This window comes from Anopheles coluzzii, chromosome 2, assembly GCF_943734685.1.
Source record: "Anopheles coluzzii chromosome 2, AcolN3, whole genome shotgun sequence".
Taxonomy (NCBI): domain Eukaryota; kingdom Metazoa; phylum Arthropoda; class Insecta; order Diptera; family Culicidae; genus Anopheles; species Anopheles coluzzii.
The window spans coordinates 121176923-121202273 of NC_064670.1; the positions used below are offsets into that span (position 1 = coordinate 121176923).

At 46.2% G+C, this 25351-nt stretch overlaps 4 protein-coding genes across 5 annotated transcripts; 1 reads left to right on the forward strand and 3 right to left on the reverse strand.

The window, feature by feature from the left end:
• Positions 1-663: 663 nt before the first annotated feature.
• Positions 664-4836, reverse strand: LOC120952426 (flightin). The gene is made up of 4 exons (XM_040371747.2): positions 4713-4836; positions 3004-3164; positions 2308-2460; positions 664-2176 (listed from the first exon to the last, which is right to left on the reverse strand). The coding sequence occupies exons 2-4, from the start codon at positions 3120-3122 to the stop codon at positions 2023-2025; spliced, it is 426 nt and encodes a 141-aa protein (XP_040227681.1). The 5' UTR covers positions 3123-3164; positions 4713-4836; the 3' UTR covers positions 664-2022.
• A 4598-nt stretch (positions 4837-9434) lies between these two features.
• Positions 9435-20096, reverse strand: LOC120950970 (uncharacterized). Of its 2 annotated transcripts, XM_040369418.2 has the most exons (6): positions 19991-20096; positions 19749-19864; positions 16725-16901; positions 16201-16426; positions 11390-11596; positions 9435-10184 (listed from the first exon to the last, which is right to left on the reverse strand). In XM_040369418.2, exons 3-6 carry the CDS (start codon positions 16832-16834, stop codon positions 9864-9866), a joined length of 864 nt encoding a protein of 287 aa, XP_040225352.2. In that variant the 5' UTR covers positions 16835-16901; positions 19749-19864; positions 19991-20096; the 3' UTR covers positions 9435-9863. The 2 variants fall into 2 exon arrangements, with proteins under 2 accessions (XP_040225352.2, XP_040225353.2); XM_040369419.2 differs by lacking the exon at positions 19749-19864 and having other exon boundaries at positions 19991-20072.
• LOC125906492 (brachyurin-like) lies at positions 19990-23413 on the reverse strand. Its single transcript, XM_049605391.1, has one exon. The coding sequence runs from the start codon at positions 22747-22749 to the stop codon at positions 21808-21810; it is 942 nt and encodes a 313-aa protein (XP_049461348.1). The 5' UTR covers positions 22750-23413; the 3' UTR covers positions 19990-21807.
• An 836-nt stretch (positions 23414-24249) lies between these two features.
• On the forward strand, positions 24250-25320 carry LOC120953179 (brachyurin-like). The gene has a single exon (XM_040372909.2). The coding sequence runs from the start codon at positions 24334-24336 to the stop codon at positions 25249-25251; it is 918 nt and encodes a 305-aa protein (XP_040228843.2). The 5' UTR covers positions 24250-24333; the 3' UTR covers positions 25252-25320.
• The last annotated feature ends 31 nt before the right edge of the window (positions 25321-25351 follow it).

Here is a 25351-nt window from a genome sequence, read left to right on the forward strand (position 1 = left end):
GCTGTACGTTGTGGCCTCGGAAAGTTGAATTGGCCGCAAACCCATACTCTCCGAAGGATTTCACTCGACTCCGAAAACGATTCGCATCATCGCGAGCGGTCCGCTGTTCGAAGAGATTGCCACTGGACCGAAGGCGTTCGATTGAACCGTTTAACAATTCCATGACTTTTCTGGACGGGGTGCGTTTGTTTTAACACGATAGCGATAGCGTTGTTGCCTTGTTGTTTGTCACTGAACGATTGATTTCATTCTTCAGGAACGGTCATAATTTATACTCTCACATCCAGGGTAGCTTGGATGCTTATAGTTGCCTGGAGTTGTTATTATGCCGTGAAGCTCGCTTTGTTACCCTGAGGTCTATTTTGCCTCTTGAAAAGAACAACAACGAGAGAAGGCGTTTCAAACAATTAGAACCTTACCTGTTTCTGACCAATTTGTCTGTGTTTACGGGTGTCAAAAGCAACTCCCAACATTTCAGTTTTTATTGCTGATTTAAGGTAAAATAACCAACTATTTTAGGGCAATTTCTTTCTCTTGGTGTGTGGTGTTGTAAGTGTGGCAATTGTGTCCAAATTTACATGTTCAAATCATGCCTTTCGAACAGTTTGATAGTCTATTAGTCAGTCCAGAACCGTCCTGAAAGAAAACTCCAACACATTTCGCTTAGGTTTCAGAGTTACTTTCGTTTATTGAAATTCGTTGTGGTAAGAGCGTTTTGGGTGTTCTATTCGTAAGGGGGTGAATGGGGTGTGAAGGTCAGGTGTGCCTCAGGTGTAGCTCAGGTAGCTCTGCAGCTATTGTGGTAGCGTCTGGCACAGATACGCCAGATAGGCAGAAGGTCACTCCTAACCGATCACCACCGTCGGTAAGTAGAGCTCATGTAGAGCCTTACCAGGGGTCGACTTTTTCCTGCACCATTAGGGAAAGTTTGGAACAAAAAAATACAAGAGACAGGAAATAGTAATCGAACTAATAATTTTAAAAGCATCAATCAAGCATATTAGAATCTCAAAAAGCGAAAATAACGCAGCAAACTAAAAAACAGTAGCACACAAAAAACTCCACCCTGTACCCGGTTCGTTGAGAAAGTGGCGGTACCAAATCACTGTTTGGCAAGAACGGGGTAAACTTTCACCGGGTCAGGGTGGCTTGTTTTGTTGCTGTTGTTTTCAGGTTACATAGTTGTAGCGCGCGCGAGCGAACCAGGGCGTGTTTATGTTCACCCCCTGTGCATTCGACTGCAGTTAATAAGCAAGTAAGGCCTACTTAGCGTAAAAAGGTAGGAAGGTTTGATGGGTAGAAAAAAAAATAAAAATAAATCCATTGAAACAAAACAAAACACGATTTTTCAAACTACTCAGGCTACTATGATACATACACACTCGCAAACATATGACTTAACTCTGTAACGTGTATGTGCCAAAGGTGGCCCACACGCACACGCAAAGGGCATTACAGCAACTTGGCACTGCCCTGTGAGTGGGGTACAGGGTAAAGCGAGGGGGGGGGGAGAAGGAATGCAGGGCCTGCATTTCGAACATTTTTCAAGGCACACTGCAACAGTGTTTTACAGCAAACTTCGAAAGAGAACCTTCCAAGGATCGGTTTTTTACGGGGACAGGGTTTCGGGGCAACAAGCTTTCGTTTTCGTTCGAGTCTCTCTGTGTGTTGCTGTGGTGCGCGTTAAGGTTCACGTTCGTTTTCATTGTTTGTTCATATTTTTTTGTCTTTTTTAATACTTTCTAAGGGGTCGTTCAGTGAGAAGGGTTAAACAAAACGGGACATATTTTTTCGTTTTTTTTCAACGTTTTTTTTTATATAAAATTTACAAAGTGCATTTCGTAAGCTAAGCAAGCGGAAGCATTTTTATTGCAAAACGGGATGTTATTAGTTTTTCATTTAGTTAAAAAAAAACTAACTAAGCCAACGGTAGAGAAGGGTAAGAATATCAAATTTGGAGAGGTTTTTTTTATGGCTCTTCTGGTTTTGTTTGGTAGAAGCAGGATGGGAAACGCATTGTTTTTAGAGGATCTTGCGGTACTTTCTGTTAGTGTATGCCTTCGAGTGGCAGTTGTACGACTTGATCTGATTACTTAGCGTGTACATAAGCTTCTTGTCGTCCTTCTTGTGGCTGATGCTGGTGTAGTTGTACGCATCGTTGATGTCACGAGTGGCGCTGGATAAGGGGTGGGATGAAGAGAAGGAAAAAAAGATGAAAAATGAAGAGAGGAAGAGAAGATGTTTTACAAATTCCATTGCATTGGACTAAAAACACTTGAACGTAAGTGCTAGCGAGAGATTACTTACGTCTTCTGCGTTCTCAGGACACGCTCGGCCCAGGTCTGGGGGCGAGGGATCTCCGAGGCAACGCCCCGTGATCGTCGGTCCAGATAGTCGATGACGTCATCGTAGTAGTTCACGCGGTAGTCGTACATGTAGTTGTACTGCAAGAATTGTGGGCTATGGCAAGTAGAGGAAAGGGAAGCGTTATGATTAAGATGGGGGAATTAAGTAGTCCTAAGTAGATGCATTAGATTTAAATTCCTTTCCCTTTTACAGGGTTTTTCACGATTTATTGGTTGGTTCTCATAAATTTTTGGTGGGTTCTCATATTTTTTTGGTGCGTTCCCATTATTTTTTAGCCGTTTCCCATAATTTGTTGGTCCAATTGTATTGATATCCAATTGGAAAATACCAATAAATTACGGGAACAAACCAAAAATCTATGGGATACGATCAAAAAATCGTGAGAACGCACCAAAAATTCATGGGAACTGACCAATAAATCGTGGGAAACCCTGTAATAAGCCCTTAACAAGAGGTCATGAGTATTCATGAAGCATTTGGCGCCTAAAGTTATGTAACACGCATTACTTTTAGAGATTAAATCAAGCAATTGAGACTGTTCTTATCAATTGAAGTAAGAACTTTTATCTTAGTTCAGTAAATCTTCCTCAGAATGTATTCATCTTAAAGGAATCGCCCCACTTCCGCATTACTTACCGAACCCAGTGCTTGTAGAGCGGCATCTTGCGACGGTTGAAGTCATCGACGATGTTCAGCGGCTTTGCCCCCGGCTTGTTCTTCACGATCACACCAGTGGAGGCAGCACCATCATCCATGGTTGGGCCGGTTTATTTGACAAAAGAAGCGGGAAAGTTTACCTGCAAAAGAAACCAGACCAGTTTGCCAATAAAAGAAATGGCACGAACTCGAAACGTTAATCAAAGCACAAAGCACTTGTGGGCGGTGATCGGTGTGGGGGGGGGCGAATGTTCTTGAATTTTCCTTTTCTAAACTATAAACACTCTAACAATACACGACCCACAAACACACACACGTACATGCACAGAAGAAACACTCGTTGAGGGCTTTAATGTCGGGCGCGATTAAAATTAGACATCATTTACAATTGGCTGGCGCTGAGCGTAACGATCAAGTAGGCAGAGTGCGCACTTTTCGCCTCTTTTTTCTGTTGGCATCTGTTTTTATCCGATCGATAGTAGTGCAACAGTGCAACGATCGGCACACGATACATCCACATCAAACAACTGAACAGAGACTTGTCTTCTTTTCACTAGAGGTTTCCCTTTTTTTTTTAGAAAATCACCCTCTTTGCCTGTCGATCTTTTCTGGATTGACTCAGTGCATCTGGTGCGTCTGTTACGCGCGCAAACCGTTGCGCGACATTTGCGCGATGTCTCGTCTAACAACGCAGTCAAAGTAGGCGGAAGTCTCCATAGCTCGGCTGCCCTGTCAAAAGGGGTTCAGAGAGCAGTCGCCGATCATTCCGACGGCGATGATTTGTGGCGATACTGCTGGTGATGATCGTGACAGTTTTTCCGTCAGTTGCCCCACCTCTGCCAGTTGGCGTGTGTTTGACGAGTGATTTATGTGAAGTGTCGTTGATGGGAGGCTATTTCTTGTTTGGCAGTCCACAACACACCGGAAAGTTGACATTGTAGTGAAGGGTTGTATCTAGTTCTTGTTTTTAAGCGTCTTGTACGATCATTATTTATCCTCTATACAAAAAAATGGAACAACATTTTCCTTGATGGAAGCAATTTTTCCATCTCGCCGCTGCGATCATCGATCGATGTGCGTAATTAATCGACCATTCAGCATTCCTTCTAACTTGCTTGAGCATGTGCTAACGAGCACGGCCAATTTATAAGCGGCTTGGAAGAGAATAATAAATTATCTTCACACGCCGAGTCGATAAAGGCCAAATTTAGCACGGTATGCAGGATCCATTCGTGGCGCGGCGTGGAGAACACGGCCAAACAAACAATTTGCGTTGCTCTCTCTCTCTCTCTTCTTCTCTCCCACCTTGCGAAACAAGCATTGAAAGCATGCCAGCCAGGGGTGGAATATTCCATTTTTTTCTTCGTTCAAAAAGAAATGATGTAAGAATAGACAACTAAGCGTACGAATTATTGGAACTGTTTCAAAAAAGAACATGTATCAAGGAGACAGATTTCTGAAGTACATGTCCTTTTGTGGTCACAGACAAATGGAGGGAGTAACACAAAACTTAGTACAACATGAACAACTGCAAACAATTATTCAAACAATGGTCCAAACAAGTTCACAGTCTTATTGTCTTTTTTTCACGTTTAAATTAAAAAAAAAAAAACACTCAACAAACAAACACCAAAATTGTTCGAAAGCACTTGGAAGAGGCAAACAACACTCACAGAACCCCTCCGTACCTGTTTGAAATTGACTTGTTAGTCCGGTGGAATGAACAGAGAGACTGACTGCTTCCCGTAACCGCGCGGTATCGAAATCGACACGCTGTCGGCCGTTCTGGCATTCGCAGTTGCAGCTCTCCCCTCTTCCCACCCCTCATTAGCCCCCCCCCCTGCCTGTGGCACTACTACCATCTCTTTCAAGATCCTCATCGTTGTGGAGCATCTCGAAAGCTCGCTCGGTTTTTGGCATGAACGGCGCACGAACGGCCGTCGTCACCGGGGAACGAAGATCATCTCTTCCGATCCGAGAGATTTCGTTGAAAGAGGGACGGCAAAGGGGTAACGGGGGTTTTTCGCACGTTCGAGTGAAAACACCTTTCCGCTTTCCACCCCAAAAATCCCATCACTGCTTCAATGGAGGTTTCGCGTGCGTCGTTTGAGCAATTCCCTCCCGCCTGATCCGCACGAAGTTCGGAAACAGTGATCGTTCGTCAGCGGAAGCTGAGTGATCGTTATCGAACAGTGGGATCGTGCTGGAAGGTTTATGAGGTCAAAATTTAACTTTAAAAAAATGTACGATAAATTACGATTCCAAAAAGTTTTGGGTTACTTGCGCCTAAATGTATGCAATGTTGCTTTAGGTATGCAAGTTAAATGACAAAATCACTATTTTAGAGCGTTTTTTCCATTATGAATCATGTTATAATAAAACAACCTTCCTTTCACTATTAGTTTTGATATACAATGCCTTAATTCACATAATATATAGATTATTTGCAAAAAATAATTTGTTAAAATATAAATTGAAACCTAAGTATTGTTCTCAAATGTCTTCATCTTGAAACAATCGATGAAAGGCAAGCATCGGGTCATTGACAAACTCGTGATGCTGTGCGACTAATCAATCAATAGACTAGACTATATCAATGACACCCGGTGACCCAGACCCAGAAAGCCTTTTAAGGCCTTTCCCAAGGATGCTCTACATGTGAGTCATGCTAGGCATAGGTCGATATCTTCTACTTTTTCTTTGGTGCAACAACCGTTGTCGGCCAAGGCCTGCATTTACCAAGAGTGGGCTTGACTTTCAGTGACTTACTGAGTACACATGTAATAGGATAGTCAGTCCTATGTATGGGTGTCGATTTGAGGCTTGAATCCATGACGGACATGTTGTTAAAGTTGTACGAGTTGACGACTGTACCACCAGACCCGTCCCAGGTCGATATCGTTGGATTGTGTATAAAGCTTACACCAAAAAAGTAGATCAATCAATCACTCTCTATTGTGTACTTCTTACAATTCAGATCATTTATAAACTCATCTACTATAATTAAGTAAGTAATAGCTCATGAAATTACCAACTAACTTCCATTGTTTGGCATCTAAAGCGCATGGTTTGTTGCCCATCCCCAACGAGGACTCGTTAATGGTTTGCTACCTTTAGCAACATCTTCTGACCTGTCCATTCGGGGTTGTTGTTTTTATTTCCGCTTGCTATTCTTGATCCCAGTTTTAGCTCGCTCAAAAACAAAAACGATGCTAATATTTATTCCCTGCATCCCTTCACAATTAGGCGGCGACTAATTAGCGACCGGTGAACAAATAGCGAGAAATTGTTTATATTTCGTAAGCCTCACTGACTCTGTCTCTTTGCTTGGATGGCTACGCCTCATGTAGCTCTGCAACCATTTGGCGACCGATCTATCATCGGTAGCAACGAGACGAGGGACTCGCAACCGAACCTCCCTTCTAAGCGCAACTACAAAGCATCGCAGGCATCGAGCGTATGATATAAGCGTTTGCGATTATTTGAAGAATTCGTACCAAAGATTTACGTAGGTAAAAGAGGGGGCCTCCTCTATCCGACTGGTTTTTTTTGCGGGGGGTGATGGCAGCTGGCCCATAAACACACTTTTGCATGCCACCACCAGGATGGTGGGTTGCATTTGTGTTTTGGCCTGCGCGAGTAGTAAAATTAACTATCTTATTTTAACCATTTTTTTTTTTTCATTCGCGGTGTTAGTTCTTCTGTACGACTCGAGAGTTTTTGTTTGTGTGTATGTTCGTCGCACGCCAAATTCCGACCGAATGTCGACGGTTTTTCGGTTCCGTTGCAATCGTAAGCCCGCGCACCCAAAGACCGAGAGGACAAAAGGTGCGCGAAGGCGGGCAATCGTGTGCGAAAGTGTGAATGTTGACACTTTTTATGCCCGTGCGCGTCGCCAATCGGAAGGTTATTTTGAGGAAGAAGGGGCGAGGTACACATCGATCGAAAATTGATTGTGCAATTGCAATTGGTTTTGCAGCTGCAACTGTACTGTCGCGCGGGAGTAATTTATTGCGGGGTCACATTCGTTCTTGATTAATATTTAAATACAAAACCACAAAATGCGTCTCCATTCGCAGTGGAGCAATTATTTTAACCAAGCGAATAGCTTTATAAAAACAATATTACTTTCTGTCTCAATCCGAAATGGTTACGCCATGCACACACATCCGCACACAGACAATGCGTGGAAGCACCTAAACCCCCCCAACACAAGCGCATTTTTCTCCTGTCAAAACAAATGGATCCACATTTTCCCCAACACCTTTGCTTTGCTCGCCCATCCCCATTAGTCACCTGCTGGGAAACAATTCGCATGCTTTGATCCATTTTGTTGTGCGTTGTGTACAATACCACAGCCCCCGGGGGTGGATTGGTGCCTTCTACCTCCACTGGCAGCACTTTAAGGTGACGGAAAAAGTGTCCTATTTTTGGAAGGGAGGACACAGACCCGACCATGCCGTAACTTTGTCATCAGTGTCAAGGAGGGGGGAAGGGCAGATTGTCCTTCATTCCCGGTCAGGGCCCAATTGGTGCAGCTGACTGTGGATGGATTGAAATCGTCTTCGTGCGTCTTGCGTCTTGATTGTTGAAGGGTTTATAGAGAAGTGTTGATTGTGGGTGTGTGGGGCACACGCTTGACCAGCGCATGGACCAACGCGGGTCATGTTCAGGAATTGGTGTAATGTATATGCGAAATATGTGATGATCTACCTTGACAGGCGGCAGCTGGCATGTGTCAGCTGTGCCGCTCGTGTCGAGTGAAGAATGGCTTGTTCTTCCAATTGAAAGGGAATAGGATGTTTCTTTTCTATCCTAGAACATCGCTACATCGCTAGCCATGTTTGTAGTTTATCTGTAAACAAATGGACTGTACTGTAAGAGCTCCCAATCACATCATTTCATCCACTAAAAACCATTTCATTTGGCAACAAAATCCCATGATGTCTCCATGTCTCATGTACTTACGCTAACAACATACGCGCGCGAAACAACTTCCCTTAAAACGTGACCGTCTTCTGACCCTAATCTTACACTGCAAATACTGCTGAAACAACCATTAAAACGACTAGACGACAGCGAGCATCACACTTCACAAGCCATAAATTATCGCCAAAACGATGCGCTGAGACGGTAAAAACACATCTTCCGCTTCAAAGCCGCAGCAGCAGCACCCATTGATTGAAAGCAACCCCTTCGCTTGAGGTTAAACGAGCGAAGTATTTCGTCAGCGCGTCGTCACTCGTCAGCGCGTCACACCTGGTCCACCTGGCGGGCTGGAAATGGGCATGCCTTTACGCGTTCATGGTTCATTTAAAAATAGTGCCCCTTATTTACGCTATTTTCCCTCCTGGGTGCTGGTGCACTCTTGCTGGCACCGACCTTTTAACTACCAGGGTCTTGGTAAATTATTGGCGACAAATGGTCTCGGGGTTTGCTCGTAGCACGCCGCTCCATAAACGTTCCTTGGGCTGGGTAATGACGACGCAAAACTGCAAACGATTTAATGCCCGACCAGCGTGTCTGAGCGTGAGCAAGTTGTTGATTGCAGTACAGTACGTGCAGCAAGTCAGGCCAGTGAACACACTGGTGTGACTATGGCGCACTCTTGAAAGACCCTCCTCGGCTGCACAATCTAGACCACAGCAAGCTGAAGGATTTACTTGTCCACCAACACCATTAACCATTTGTTAAGCTACACCTCGCACCCAGGGGCCAGTGGTTCAGTGCACTGCGGGGTGTGTGGCATATTTATGTAATCTCGGACAGAAAACTAATCGTCACATTACTTACACGGCTACAACGTCGTACAAAAGAAGTGTCCTGTCATGCAATTACTTTTACACTCACGCGCCCAGAAGGGGGTGGGCATTGTGAGCAATGTTTTACGTTCAAGCAGTCTAGGAAAAGCTTTCCGTTTTGCTTCGTTTTGTTCCTAGAGCGACCGTTCATGTGAGAGCGCCTAAATGTATGCAACACGTGTCTGTATATAATTCAGTCGAGCCATTTAATTCCACCGTCACTCTGTTTTGTTAAATACCCTCATCTTCTCCCCATTAATCAAGATCATGGCTTCAAAATTCAACGTTTTTTTCTCACAGTTCCTTTCCCCGCTCAAACAAAAATACACTCTAAAAAAACATGCCAATACACGCCACAAGTAAATAAACATCATTTATTATGCATCATGTTTTCCCATTTGGCTAACTTCACGCTTCGACTGGTGTCGTCGTGTGCCTCGCCGTGTAAGGCGACACGCGGAAGTATCACACAAGAACGAAACGAACGACAAGGGAAAGCAAAATACTTTTGCCCGAATACAGCACACACACACTTTTCTCATTTTAAACACATAAAACGGTCTCACGAGACTCGTATGCGTACGACAAAAACACAGACGCACGCTTCAGTGATGTTTAGTACAAATATATTGCTGTCTTTAAAGAAAAGCATCCATTAGCTGCATCGGTTTATGGCCGATTTGGTTCCCGATTTACTTTCCTCCTAATCTGTCCTTCTGTCTGCTTTCTCCTCGCACTCCCAGGAGATTCGCATTTTATACCTTTTTTTTTACACACACTTACATAGAGACATTGCGCCTTGCTTCGGCTGCTCTCCTCTCCCTAATCTCCTTTATCTCTCATTCTCTGGGATAGTAACTAACATCTTACCAGCTAGATCTGATTGGCCCTACAAAACTGTACGTATTACCACAACAACAGAAAAATATTACACAAGAATGCAAGAGATTCAAACTAAAACGTCAACAACACACACACAAACGCGCGCGCGCCTGTTTGGACAAAGTTTCTTTTCCCCCTCCCTCACCTCTTCCTCCCTTAAAAGCTGACCATTTTCTTCTGCGTCGTCTTCACCTTCAGCACGCCGGTCGTCACCTTCATGCCGTCCGCGTGCTCGCTCAGACTCGCCGGCACAATGTCCTGGGCGGCCGTCTCCGCCAGCAGCTGCTTCAGCTGAGCGTTACGGCGAGCACGGGCCGCCTGCTTCGCCTCAAACTCCTCCATCTCCTGGTCGATGTCCTGCAGCCGGGCCTTGGTTGCGCTCGCCCGCTTGCTCGCGTACGATTCGGCCGTCTCGTCCTTCCACTTGAGCGCCTGCGAGCTCTTGGCCACCGAGGACGATTCGGTGCTGGCACGGATCTGCAGCATTCCGACAGTAGGGTCAGAAGCAGTGGCAGGAAAAATCACGGATGAAGGGGACAAAAAAAACAAGGGCGGGAAAATACAACAAGGGGAGCCGGTCAAAACGGAGGGATCTACATTTAAACGTTTTTGAAAAAAAATGGGTGATGGGAGATGATAGGATGCCGTAAAGTAGAAGGATTTGCAGGTGACAATCTGGTTTGAATGAGTCAGCAAAAGCGTAATGAGTCGTCCCACGGCAATGAAGTATGCAATTCGCACAACAAAATCAGCTTCTTTAAAGTGCATTTTTAAATGCTTTTTGACACCTGGGGGGCTGTACACGATTTGCTTTTTGTGTTGTCTCCTGCGGGATTGCTTAGCGTGCTGCTGGCTGGCTCCAAACTGGCAGCACGCTCGTGTCCAACGCAACCCCGGCTACACGTCCATCGTTGGGGCAGCACTTAGTCCCGGGGGAGATATTTGCGGTATTTGTACTGTACACCAAAGGGAACGGGAACCGTCGCCGGCATCAGCATCATTCCGGATTGTAGAGGAAGGTTATGGTAGAAGCATACAGGAGGGGGAGTGAGGGCAGGACGGGGACGAGTCGATGCGATAGCCCGGAAAAGAAAGCAGTGGAAAGAAGAAGCGGCCAAGCATGATACAAAAGCGTTTAGTATGCGGTTTGGTGGTTGTGCTAAGAGCAGATTAAGATGTAGATGTGAATGAAGCATAGAAGATGAAGATTTATGATGGATTTAACTCGCAAGAAAGAGGGTTTATAGAACGATCCTAGCTTTGTCACTCTTAAAGAGTGAAAATGGCTCCTTTTGAGGAAAATTGCATAATTTTAGGCGTTTACTTGAATAATTTAAAATAACTTGTAAGGAGAATTGCATAGCTTTAGGCGTAATTTGGATTTGTTTTACGTCAATTGAAGATGTTTTATGAACGATCGTTCTGCTTTAAACCAAAATTTAATGTTGATTAGCATTAAATCATACTAATTTAAAGGGAATGTTAAACCTTCCTCACTTTACTCTCATTTACACACATTTTTAAAAGCAACTCCTCGACCTCTTAAACTCTCTTTATCGCAAGCAAAGAACGTTCTACTGCCTCCGTGGCGTGTCATTCAACATGATGGAATGAGGACTTAACACCCATTTCCCGGAGTGGCTCTACTTCACCGCCCCGCTTGCAACAGGGCGGAAGCTTACCTTGAGTGCCTTGCGTGCCGTCATGCCGGTGGAGACAAAGTCATCCTCGTCGCTGTTCACCATCGCCATCTTGTCCGCCAGCTTGCGGGCAGTCTGTTCGCTCAGCTTCGAGCGCGTCTCGGACCGGTACGACTCCAGGGCATCGTCCGACTGCAGCTGGCTGAGCAGATTCTTGCTGGCACGGATACGGTCTAGCGTCGCCTGGACCTGTGAGCAGAGAGAGAGAGAGACGGGAAAACGCATTGTGCAAAGGAAAAGCTTGAGTTTAGTTGCTGAGGTGCCAAAAGATAATTCTTTTTTATGACATAATGCGACGAAAAGTTTAATTTTGCAAACCAGAATGCAACGGGAAGCGGACAGTTTTAGTGGTTAGAAAATTGCTTCCGAAGAAGATTGTGTTTGAAGTTATCTTTATACTGTTTTTAATTTAATTTGATGCGTAAATCGGATAAGTAAGCAGGCAAATTATGCTCAAACAAATATTTATTAAAATAGAATCATTTGAACCTTTTCGCCATTAATGCACTGTTGGTGGTTAATCGATAAAATCAACTCAAAAGGAACAGTTAATGCGCCAGTAAATCTCACCAGTAATTAAACAATTGCCATTAAAATCCTTCCCCACTTACGGCCTCCTTCTTCTTCCTTCGAGCTTCGAATAATTACCGCCAGCCCGTAAAAAAAATCTATTTTGTGTGCTGTGCTTAAAAATTACTCATCCATTGAGGATTTAATTCAAGCCCGGCGTGCACCAAGAAGCAACATTACGGCACAAAAGGCACAACAAATTCCTGTGCAACGGAAAATACAATACGCTGCGTAGGAAACAATCGTTCGAACCCACCACCGGCAAGAATGTTGACGGTGTGTTCCGTCGCGGGTGGGGGAGGGAGGGAGGGATGCGACACGCCACCAACCGCTCGACGGTACATTATAATTAGCGGGCGGATTGCTTTGCCGTGGACCGAGAGGACCGATGTTTGCCATTTGCGAGGAATTTATTTTTAACGCATCGAAGCAAGCGACGTGTACCGGTAGGGGGGTTTGAGGGATACAAGAAAAAGGGGAAAAAACGGGAGGAACCAAAACCAAGACATCGCTTGGGCTTGTTGGGCCTGTTTCGCTCTCGCTTACCCATACCCAGGAGAGGGATGTGTGGAGCGGGAACGGGCCATAAACCGTGGCACCGTGTCGAGTTCTTCCTCGGGCGATGGGGAGGATATTTTTAAAATTATCGCCACACCGCACACCGGTGGGTAATAGTGGCAACAGCAACAACAACAACAAAAGCCGCACAGTACCCGATAACGAACCTACAGAAAGAGGTGGACGGTCTGGGCGGGCGGGGGCAAATGAAAATAAAATCTTACTCATCCCACGCCTCGGCTGCGGACTGCGGAGCTTTGCAAATACCTTCGAAACACACGATGGCACTGAGTCAGCATGGCCTGCTAGATGCAGGAAAGGAGGGTTCAGTCACACCGTTGTGACAAAATATCGCCGAGAGCCATCAATCAGCTGATTGTGCGAGCGGTTTGGCTTGTATTTGGCCATCTTCTGCTGGGTAATTGAGTTGCTTTTTTTGCGGTGTGCATGGTGAGAGAATTATGAGGATGCTGAACAGGTAATGAGGCTTGCCGGGCAGCAAAAAATGCACATTTATCATTGCAATGCAGTCTATGGCATGTTATTTAAAATAATTACTGTCCGATTCGTTCTTCATTCCCCTGCACCTTTTTATAATAATAATTTGTTCTAAAATTAGCACTGTTGGCATTGGCAAAAACCAAAACATTCTCCCACGAACATGATAACAACACATTTGCAAAGTCTGAACGGTCTGACGGTAAAAAAGGTGAACACACTAATGTTTTTTCTCCCAAGTCCCAAGACCGAAGAGTCATGTCAAGGCACTTGTTTGACACAGCCAACATAAACCACCGTCATCAATCTTTGTTTTGACTTTGTGCTCAAGCCGATGAGCCGGGCGATGAGATCATCGTGAAAATTTAAGTGACTTGGCCTTGTCTAGGGGATTGGTGTATTTTTTTATCAGTTGTGCTGAAGTGCGCCGGAAAGCCGCTTTGTCGTAAGAGAATAAGGTTTTGGCTATGTTGTGCTAGCTTTAGGAACTGGGCTAAGGACAAACATAATTCAAAAGCAAATTTTTGGTTTTTTTTTGTAATTTAAGACTGATGAGGCCTTCATCAAGGTTTGACTTTGAAAATTGACTCATATTCTTTAGCTTAAATAGCTGCCTTCGTCGTAACTCGTAGGAATCATTCGGTTTTTAGTACAGACGAAGCACTAAGTGTCTAGCAGCTTTAGTAATCATTTGATTGAAAACTTTAGTACGCAGCCTTTAAGGATTCTTCTTCTTCTTCTTCTTCTTCTTTTGGCTCAACAACCGATATCGGTCAAGGCCTGCCTGTACTCACTTGTGGGCTTGGCTTTCAGTGACTAATTGATTCCCCCCCATAGCAGGATAGACAGTCCTACGTATGGCGGTGCGGTCTATTTGGGGATTGAACCCATGACGGGCATGTTGTTAAGTCGTACGAGTTGACGACTGTACTACGAGACCGGCTTAGCCTTTAAGGATAATAAGTGGATAATATTCTTGACCACTACTCAGAAATTGCCAATGAAGAATTGGTGAAATGAAGAACTACTATGCATCCTTCAATGCCTTTCAGAGAAGATAGGGAAGCTTGTACTAAAATTCGTTTCTGATGATCATAAAACACACTCTACAACATTACTGTCATCTGTTGGCGATTCCTTTGTAATTCATTTTGCATTGCATTTTCGGATATTTTCATCACAGTTGCGTTGAAATGACATGTACATGAGCCACTAAAATGCACGTTAAAAAGGAAATGGACAGAGATGAGGGAAAGGGATACACTCCTGTTATAATACTATTAGTGAAACATTAGTACATCATTAGTAAACGTTTAGTATGACATGCAATTTATGTGGATCGATCCTTTTTCAAATTTTGATTAAATATGTTTCCAGCCATTTTGTTCCTTTGCACACAATATCTTTTAGAGAGTTCCAATAGAGTTTTATGTGGTAATTTTTGCGTTCCAAAAGTATAGTATAAATCCTAAAGCTACTAAAGCCTGGCTTCTATCATCACGAAAAAAACAAACAAACTCTCTTCACTCATGATGTGAAATGGACAAACAAAACGAATGGTATACATGTGGCGGTTCTAGCGCATGGTGAGGCATGGCGATGTGGCTGCAAACTGCAAACGATCGACCAAGCATGATCCAAACGTACCAAGCAAACTTACGGTAACGATCGCCAACACACATACACACACATACTCGACGACAGCGGGAAAAAAGAAAACGAATCTAAAACACATCGAGACGTGCGCGTGGAAACGAACATTGTTCTGCCCGAATCATATCACATTTTATTCACGTGTCGCGTCCTTTCAACCACCGGAAAAGGAGTTTGATGGTGGGCTATGGGACGGAGTGGGGGAGGGCAGTTGGTTGTAGAGATGGTAGATGGGGATACAACAACAAGATTTGATCATAACATTTTTGTTTTGCCCTTATACGGTACCGTGTGCTAGTAGAGAGACGCTACTGACATGCTTCGTGCGATGGCGTTGGAGCACGGATCGAAATTGGAACGGAAACAGCCTTTCAGTTTTACACGGATACTAACACGTTTTGTTCTAAACATTTGTTCTAAAAACCAGAAGGTCAATGCCTATTTTGTTTAGCTTTTCTAGCTCGTTCTCAATCTATTCCACCTATTGGTGTTTCGTTCCTTACAAGCTACTGTATATGCTTTGTAAACTCCTACAAACTACAAACAATCCAAAAACAATACTACTGTGGCAGGCAACATTTTAAGCGTATCATGTTCTCCCTTCCTTTTTGTTGCTTTGCTTTTGCTCCTCCTTCACACATTGTACTACTAAAAACGTTCAAATTCGTTCGCTAATTAGTTTCGCTCGCTAAGCGTCGTTTTGGTTTCTGTTTTGTGTGCGTTTCGAATCGATTTCTACTCAATTTTGTACGGCGGAACATCACAAAACATTCTACAAACAATCCGATTTGTGACTAACGGCGTCTGTTCCTTGCTTCTAAAGACCTAAATTATAATGTTGTTTTGTTTTTTTGTATGTCACTTGTACGTAAAAGAACTCAGGTAACGGCATTGTCAACAATCCAGCTTGCTTTTGTGTAAAGCGAGGACATACTCTACACAACGGTTCGTTGGAAACATATTTGAATCGCGGTCGCGGTTTGGTGGTAGTAACAATTAGTACGACACGAAACGTGGAGAGTAGGGGAGAAAGAGGGTGGCGGTGTGTGGGCTAGGGTTAAAACGGGGGAGGGGAACACATAGTCACGTGGTTGACAAACTTGTTGAGAAAGTAGAACAATTTGGTGAACAACATTGCATTGAAGTGTGTTTTAGAACACTTTGCGCCTAAAACTATGCAATCCGATGTGCAAAATCCATTCATTTAGGAACTTTTTGTTACCTTCCTGTTCAACTCTCTCATCAAGACTGTCAACTATGTCACAGAGTATGAGCAACTTCTCATAAGTATTCTTCATGAACACAAACACACACACACACACCACACATTGGGTAACATTGAGGTGGAGGAGAGCAGGATGGAGAGCGAAACCTCATCCTCAGCAGCAGCTGGAGTAGTAGTCGTAGTAGCAACGCGGGAAGTAGCTCGCATCGCTCGGTAGCGGCACTACGTAAATGACGCTGTTGTTGTGGTTGACCCACGAGCGTCGCAACAGAAACCGTCTGAATCTCACCTGATCGTCGAACTCGCCCTCGAGCGCCAGGGCCGAGCTGACCGGGGCCGGCGCCAGGCTCGAGCTGCGGAACTGCTCCGCCCGCTGGTCGATGGTCGACTTCTCGTGGATTACGCGCGAGGCGCGGCTGCGGGCGACCTGCAGCTCCTCGTCCAGATCGGCCCCATTAAAGTCGTACCGGCTGACGAACGGGGAGGCGCGTGGCTTCACCTCCCGATCGAGCGACCTGGGAGAGAGAGGGAGAGTACGAAGAGAAAAAAAGGAAAGGGAGGGAAAAAATAACACCATCAGTTCAAGATCACGTCCAAAGATCGAAAAGGAAACATCGCCGTTCGTTGGCCTTGCAAACGAACCGGTACCGCCGCCCGATTCATTGACCGAGGAAATTAATGTTTACATCATGCGCACACCGCGCCTGCCGGACGTTTCGGACATGCCCTGACGTCAAAGTTGATCGCAAGGGGACAGCTGTCCGGCGTAGCGCTTCGGTTCGCAAGGGCCAACGCATCCATCTTCATACTTACGGTGCGCGACGGCTCTTCTCGAGACGCTCCAGCGCGGCCCGATAGTTGTTCTCGACCATGCTCATGTTGGCGTCGTACACGCGCGTGCGAAGTCCTCGGCGAGCACTCATGGTGACTGTTGATGCGTTGATGGTTGTCTGCTTGTTTCTTCCCGCGCGGGAGTTGTGGTTAGTTTACCTGGAAAGAAAAGGCAATTCCAGCAATTAGTTGTATGTTGAATGATTAAAAATTGCCTAGATTTAGGCGCTCTTCTAATTTTGTACTAAAATCCATTCAATAATGCTTATCAAGTATTGTTCATACAAGTCCCAAAATAAATCATTATTAATACAGTTGTTGACAAAACATCATGACCACCAACTCACAAAACCACTCTTGCCCGCTCTTGCTCCAAACTGACAAATCCGTTAGCGTTCATGTAAACACACCACTATTTACGATTTGTTCTACTGCCACCGTTCTCCAAACCCGTCCAAGCCTGCTTTGACCATGAGCAACGCATTTCACGACCAACAGCCGTGCACATTGTGTTAATGGCGTAAGCCGTAATGCGTACGACCCCGATAAACAACCACCTTGTGGTTCTTGACGAGTCCCGTCTCTATCTTCCTGCAACCATTCCACCATTCCGATCAGTTTCAGTGACCGACCGGATCTGGAAGTGATTATTATTGGAATGTTGGTTGCCATCGTGCGTCAGGCCATTGGCCATCGTGCGTCGCACCAGTCCCTCGGCAATGCATACCGCAATTCACACCGAAGCCTTGTAAATAAACATATTAAACAAATAAACTACAATTGTTCGATGCGATGAGAGACTGTCATTAAAATTATTTACCCTTCGTAACGGAAAGAGCCGTCAGCTGGTCTCGGTGGGAGAGAGAGAGGGATATATAGAGCGCGTGAAAGAGCTGTCTTGTTGCCCGGGGTAACCCACTAAGCAGTAATCGCCACTTGTTTGTTGCCTTTGTTGGGCAAGGTTAGAAGCTGCCCAGAAGATAAATACACACACACACACACACACACACAACCCCAAGCCATCTCGCTACGACCGATTAGAAGCGGGAATTGTTTATTTGATGCTAGCCTAATTAATCTGCATTCCTTCGTCCACCGGGCGTCTGGCAAAGCGCACAAGAATGAATTATTTTCATTTCCTCCTTCTCCTCCTCCTCCCTAGCTATTTCAAGCGTCCCATCATCTTCCCCCTGCACTTCGGGCTAGAATAGGGTCAACAGCATGAAAGGAACGTAAAGCGTGTGGCTGAAAATAACGCACTCGCTTGCATCTTCGAAACACAGTGTGCTCGTTTAAGACACGGGGAAATGATGCATCTTCCCCCTAATTCTCTCACCTTCCTTCGCCTTCAAGGGACTGCACGTCACTCAATTCTGATGTCGCTCAACGGAGCACTTAATTAGGCGAACCCATCACCATCGGCCGTTGTCGCTCGGGGCATCCGCGCCAAAACCGTACGCGCCCATTGCAACATCCCAACCCAGCTCCACTTAGCTCCGCGCCGAATTAGGGCAACGTGTCTCGGCATCGAGGGGGGGGTAAGATTACATACATACGCAACTTTGAGCACGAAACCCATCATAAACCTTGACTTAGATCACCTCTCCCTCACCATGTGTGTGGCAAATCCCACACTGCTGCTGAGGGCATTTATGGCTAGTTTAGGGGGAGGTATTATAAGGCATAACCCGGTCCCAGTTGTCCGGTGAGTGAGGGAATGGGGGCGCCGGCAGCCAAGGTACGGTACGGTCGTATCGAAAATAGACGCACTCATCTAGTGTGCGCGACACGTTTTCGTGTCGTCCATCCGTGCGGGCAAAAACCCGTGGTCGAAGCAAGCTGGGGGAGGTTGCTCCTCAGCAACTAGCGCGTGAGAATCATCACCATTCACCGCCAGCAGGAATCAACCGGTTCAGCCGTCTTAAGAATGAGAGCGGTGGGAAAGGCAGTGTGATTCCGTTTGCTGTGCCGTGTCTCTTAACCTCACCCAACGATGAGGTTCGATGCATTCCTTCAGGCACGGTGTGTGGTGGCCAAACTAAAATTAGTTAAGCGTGACAAGTAATTGGTTTTTATGTGTGTGAATGTTTCACGTGAAACATTAAAGAAGAGAGTGATAAAAAAATAGGATCACTTTTTTTGCCCAAAGCTTGTGTTTATCTATCCCACACACACATCGTTGCGAATGAACGACCAGGCTTCTCCATTACGATTCGCGTGAACGACCAGGCGTCTCCATGATCATTTCAAAGCCTCCTAAAACAAAAAGGGATGCTAATTTTAGGCATTTAATGCAGCACAGTGAGCAGCTTATAAACATCTGCATAATTTCAGTCAGAGCCGCTCTGCCGCTTGCTGTGGGGTCAGGTCAGGTGGGGGACCTATTTTTGCACAATTGTTGCACATTAAAAATAGTAATTGCAGCCATTCCCCTTTGCGCCATCTGGTAAATTGTTGCGCCCGACAATAAATCATCAAAGCGGGACGGAGGGAGATCGGGTGAATAAACCGATGCTACCAGCCAAGATGGACAGCTGATTGTCTCAAGCTCCACATGGAGATTGTAAAGTAAGCAACAACAACAAAAACAGTGGAAAACACATTTTCCCTCAGTCACCTCAGCCACAGTGTGAGATCATAAAGTAAAAATATTACGTGATCACTCACTAGAGCCGTTCCCCGTTCGCCCATTCAGTTCATTTTTCAAAACGTCGTGTTTTGGATGGAAATTTTCCCTTCCCTTTTTCCCACTCTCTCTCTCTGTTTGCCTTGAAAGCAAAAACCACTTGAAATTTGTATTGGCAGCAGCGGAATGAATTGAAAACGCCGGCCCCATTTACACTGGCGTCTATAATTTGATCGCGTTTGATCGCGCTTCCGCTTGAACAGTTTTCCGAAGGTCTCTCCAAAGACTTTCAAAACACACACACACACACACACACACACACACACACACACACACACACACACACACACATATATACACACAGTCGTACAAAAACCTACCTAAGGTATGTGTAAACGTTTGACGGACGTTTTTCTAGTGCTACTACACACACGGCCACTGCTTTCGATTCCGCTCTGTATCTGCTTCTCTCACTCTACCACACAACACTGATTCCCTATCGGTTCGATTGGACAAGAAAGGAAAAAAGTGCAAAATAAACCATTTAAAAAAGGACCGTTTCCAACACAACACGTCACACAAGCACACAATCGCACATACACAAACACAATTGCTCCCTAACCTGTAGCTATCACACGATTGCTGCTCAAGTCCTGACTTCCGACTGAAGGCGCCCGGCTCTTGGTGCGACTGTTTTAATGGACCTCCTCCCCCTTAAAGGTGCGGTGAGTGCACTTGCGCAAGCCGCCTAACCAAAGCAGTGGTGCCAGTGCGCATACGCATCCATGTGTGCTGAGTGTCTGTGTGGAAATGTCAGTGGCGTGCGTGTCTTGACGGAGAGCAAGAGAGAGAGAAATTCGTGTGTGAGCACCTGGTGAGTGTCTTCCCGGTCGAGCGCACTGAGAGAGAGATTGTTTGGCGATAAAGATGGAAATCAAAGGCGAGAGAGCGTAAGATTAAAAACAAGCTTATTCATCAATCGTACTGTGGTTTTTTTTCTTTCTTTTGTGACTATCAAAAGATAACACACAGCTGACGAGCCACAATTAAACTGTCCTCGTCATGTTTGTGTACGTTGCGCATTAATTGCTGCGAGAAAATTCCCACCGGTGTGACTAAGCGGCCATTATTACATCCTGCTGCTGCTGCTGCTGCTACTGCTGATGATGGAAGAGGGATGATGAACCTATCTCAGACAGTAAAGAAAACACCGTTTGAGTACCGCTTCTTCGCCTACTGCTCGCACTGACTTCCGACAGTTCGGGATGACTGACGACGACGACGACGACCACAATCAATGTCCGTCGCGTGCTGTTGCCTTTTTGGAAAGATTGAGCAGGCAGTGGCGTAGAGGTAAAAATAGTAACAGAACCCTCCCTCTACCTCCTAGGCGAATTTAGGCTTTGCGGGGAGAGGTTGGTTTTGTATTTGTGCCGTGCCCTTGGTACGGATTTATGAAGACGCGTTCTGGCATTGACGTTGACAGCGGGGGGATGGGAGTTCTTCTCGAGAGCAATGCGCGTTGCCAACAGTTGCCCCGGCTGCTGCTTTCAGCATGCTGAGCTCTTGCTACTATCGGTTCTTGCACCTGAAATAGAGCGGCAAACCCCGCCCCACCCCCTCCTCCGCGATCTGACGGCAGTGTGAACAGTTTACGCGTTTCGTTTTATGGTCAATTTGATACCATGAAAAGGTGTTGATTAAAAATAAATGGTTTATTCTGCTTGGGAGGTGGCGGTTGCATTTTGAGAGATTACTGTATTGCTCTAAACAATAAAAAGGCATTTTTTTTTACAAAATTTAGCTATTTTATTGAGTATACGATCAGATACAACGCCTACATTTATGCAATTTACATTCCAAAATGCTACTAATAAGAACTATTCTTTCACTATAAAATAGACTCCTAATATGACCTTCTGCAAACTACTGTATCATACTGTCTGGCATGTTACCGCGAGGCCACATGAGGTGAAATATACAGCGAAATGAACTATTTGACAGGCGAAATATCTGACGGATAAAGCATCATAGCAACCAACTGATGTGCAATGTAAACAAATAACGTCCACAAAATCGTATTTAAATCCATTAAATAACTTCAATATCGAGTACTTCGTCAATTTTGAGTCAACAGTTCATAATTTCTTCCAATTAGGGAATGTTCTGCTTAAGAAGATATTATTTTTAATAGAATTTCGAAAGCGGATGTTGTGTCTCCCCCAACCCTTTTAGCTGGACCTGTCAGATATTTCAGCTGTCAAATAGTTCATTTCGCTGTATATTTCACCTCATGTAGCCGCGCGGTTAAACTATTATCTACCTCCTATCTGCACACCTAAGGAACACGAGCACCTTTCATAACCTTATCACAAAAATCCACCTTTAATCCCTCGCTGTCGCTCAGTCACACAAACAATCACTCACTCACTCACTCACTCAGCAAGCGAGGCAATCCGAGTTGGCTCTGATCCAATCCAAGAAGTAGCTAACACGCCCGTACACCGTCGGCATCCCGTCCGTACACCCGTTGCCCGATCCGAACGATGTTACACCCACTTGATACGTGATGCCGCCCCACTCTTCGATCGTCAGCGGACCACCGGAATCACCAACACAGGCCGATCGACCACCGTCCCCCGAGAGGCAAATGTTGTGCGGTTCCACCAGCAACGAGCCCCACCGCGCCGCGCACGCACCGTTGCTCAGGATCGTGTTGATTGTGTAGCGCAGAATGGACGGCAGTATCCCGTCCTTATCATTCGTCCGTCCGAAGCCACTGACGGTGCCGATTATGCCATCGAAAAGCCGCTGATCGGTACGGGCCGGAAGTCGTACCGGCTGCACGTAACTGTTGAAGCGAAGCGGCGCATTGAGCCGCACCATTGCCACATCGAAGCGAAAGTTGGTGGCGGTGTACGAAGGGTGCACGATGATGCCACTGGTTGCGAAGCGTATCCGCTGCTGGGTCGGTTCCACCACCATCCGGTTGTGGGCACCGAGGATGGCCATACCACCAGTCGCTTTGGTCGTTTGATCGAGCATTACGCAGTGTGCCGCGGTGAGGATAAAGTTAGGCGTCAACACCGTCCCACCGCACATGATGGTGAACATGCCGAACTCGGTCAGCAGCAGTGCCTGGTACGGGAACTGTCCTACACGTGCCTCCAGTCCGTTGGTGATGCGAGCTGACGGATGAGTTCCATGAGTGCCATTCCTGTAAACCTGCAGCTCTGGGGGTAAGCGGGTCCAGTAGTGATCAAGCTCTTCCACCGGTTTAACACGTGTCCAATCGATCGAATCGACGGTTGACGGCACACTGTACGCCGCACCATGCGCAATCGAAACGGTCACCAACAGTAGCACAATCAAGCTCCTCATCGTGTAAAGCAACAAACTAAGATGTCGCGATAAGCGCACAGGCAGCCTTTATATATAGAGCACGCACTGCGTCTAGCGGATTGACCGAACCCGATAAAGAATTCCCAAACAGTACATGCACCTTATCCATCTTATCAGCCTGCTCAATCGATTCTTGGAAGCGGGTTTTTGGGAAAACGGACCATTATTCGTTCACGATGTGTTTGTTGCTATCAGTCTAGCGTGCGCGATAAGCCAAATTTGTGCGCTTTGCGTAAATCGGGCGCCGTTGGAGGTGATGGGGCGGGGAGCTTACAATCGTCAATGGGCCAGTGGGCTGGAATTTGGCCGGATTGTATGCATCACTCGCTTTCGTTCTCTGCAGCGCGGTTGGCGCATTTATTTTTGGCCTTCAACCGCCAGTTTATCGTACAGTGCTGCACGTATCATTGATCCCGATTGGGAATGGTGGCAAATTTTGGAAAGGGATGGGGAGCCTTGTGTTGTTTTAGTGTGCAAATTGATAAAAACGTTCAAGGTTACCACGCGCGAATGTACTCCATGGGGCGGGGAAAGGTGAGCCTCGACATCAAGAACCTCTACATCAAGTGCCAAACGATCATGATGGTGAATTGTGTATGGCATTTTGCAACATGCGACAAGCTCCCGCGAGCACCTTTATAATACTTTTAAAAAATCATAAAATTGTTAATCAATGCTATCAAACACTTTTAAATACTACGTTATTGCAGCAATGTTTACAGAATTCCCACGGTATCGAAACAACGTGTCAACCAACCGTCCTCTGTGTGACGTTTGATTTTCCGGTTCAAATGTTTGCTCAAACGTCTGATAGCGTTTGCGACAGCAGCGCTGCGAGCGGTAGGTGCGCGTACTAACCAAATTTTGAAATTCATCGCACGCGGTCGGTTATAGACGGTTTTGGAGAACAACTTTCTTACGGTTCTCTAACAAATGATAAGAAGGCTAAATTTCCAACACCAAACATGCATGACACAGCATTATCTGGAGCATAAGATAACCAAAATATAAAATACGTAATTTCATGTAATTCGCTATCAATCTCCAATGAAACCACAGGAATTGTTTCCAGAAAAAAAGCAAAAAAACACTCCCAAAATGTATAGTTTGTACATTACAGACGGGAAGCAAGTGCTTATCGTGCGGGAATAACCAGCTGATGATTGCCTTTACGATATTTACGTCAAGCTGGACCGTATATTACCTTTCAGTAGTATACTGCCACTTATCGAGCGCAAGAGATTATTCATTATCTTAACGTCGTTGGTTCAGCTACCTCCCCCCAATAATGCTGCTACCGAGATATGTATCCCCTAGCTTACAACCCAGCAAACATACATACGTCTTAAGAGATCCCGAGCGAGATGATCTTATCGGGAGAACCCACAGCGATACGTCAATACACACCACAGGAACGCTCCCCGATAGCCTTTTCTTATTGCAAGTAATCCCCACCTCGGAACATTGCCTATAAATACAACCTTCCGCAACGCTTGCGACACACTAGTTACAGAAAGGTTAGGGGACGTTTCGGAACGTGTTTATCGGGTGTCTGTGATCAAGATGAAGTTTTCCCTGTTGGCGCTGTTTGCGCTCGCGTGCGCCGTCATGGCCGCCGACGATATCGACTGGTCGAAGGTTCGCCCCATGACCCGCATGCCCCAGTACTGGCGCCGCCTGCCCAAGGACCTTCTGAAGCAGTACCTGACCGAGGTGCGCAACATGCCGGCGGGTGCCCGCGATAACGCCCGCATCGTCAACGGTTACGTTGCCCAGCCCGGCCAGTTCCCGTACCAGGTCGCCATCCTGAGCACCTTCCCGACCGGTTCCGGGCTGTGCGGTGGTTCCGTGCTGACTGCCAACTACGTCCTGACCGCTGCCCACTGTGTCGACGTTTCGAACGGTGGTCTCGTCATCTACGGTGCCCAGGACCGTACGGTTAACGAGCCGAGTCAGCAGCGCATCGCGTTCGAGCAGAGCGGCGTCCGCCTGCACCCGAACTGGAACCCGGCCCTCATCCGGTACGACATTGCGACCATCCGCGTCGTGTCGCCCGTCACCTTCAGCGATCGCATCCAGCCGGTGACGCTGCCGCGCCTCAGCGATGTGGGCAACGACTTTGCCGGCCTGATCGGTACCGTGTCCGGGTTCGGGCGCTTCTCCGACTCGATCCAGGAGGCGTCGGCCATCCTGCGCTACGTCAACAACCCGATCCAGACGAACCTGGCCTGCTCGGTGCGCTTCCCGGGCGTGGTGCAGCCGGAGAACATCTGCCTGTCGGGCGATTCTGGCCGCGGTGCCTGCCAGGGCGATTCCGGCGGTCCGCTGACGATCGTGCGCGACGGTACGACCGTCCAGCTCGGTGTCGTGTCGTTCGGTCTCGCTCTCGGCTGCGAGCTTAACTGGCCGTCCGTCTTTGCCCGTACCACCTCCTTCCTCGCCTGGATCGGGGAGAACTCCGACGTTCAGCTGCTGCCGTAAAGTGTCCTCCGCTTAACCTAAAATTATAATACAGACCAAAAAAAAGACAGATTCGTTACTAAAACAACACATTTGCGTGTCCTTCGTTCGCGTTTGGCTT

Bases quoted from the DNA above. Each gene is read 5' to 3' on its own strand.
- LOC120952426 (XM_040371747.2), bottom strand. From the start codon at position 3,122: ATGGATGATGGTGCTGCCTCCACTGGTGTGATCGTGAAGAACAAGCCG. The intron at 2,461-3,003 runs GTAAGTAATGCG...TACTTGCCATAG, and splicing joins CTCTACAAGCACTGGGTTCG to CCCACAATTCTTGCAGTACA. The intron at 2,177-2,307 runs GTAAGTAATCTC...CCCCTTATCCAG, and splicing joins GTCCTGAGAACGCAGAAGAC to CGCCACTCGTGACATCAACG.
- LOC120953179 (XM_040372909.2), top strand. From the start codon at position 24,334: ATGAAGTTTTCCCTGTTGGCGCTGTTTGCGCTCGCGTGCGCCGTCATG.
- LOC120950970 (XM_040369418.2), bottom strand. From the start codon at position 16,834: ATGAGTGCTCGCCGAGGACTTCGCACGCGCGTGTACGACGCCAACATG. The intron at 11,597-16,200 runs GTGAGATTCAGA...CTCTGCTCACAG, and splicing joins AGGGCGAGTTCGACGATCAG to GTCCAGGCGACGCTAGACCG. The intron at 10,185-11,389 runs GTAAGCTTCCGC...GGAATGCTGCAG, and splicing joins CGGCACGCAAGGCACTCAAG to ATCCGTGCCAGCACCGAATC.
- LOC125906492 (XM_049605391.1), bottom strand. From the start codon at position 22,749: ATGAGGAGCTTGATTGTGCTACTGTTGGTGACCGTTTCGATTGCGCAT.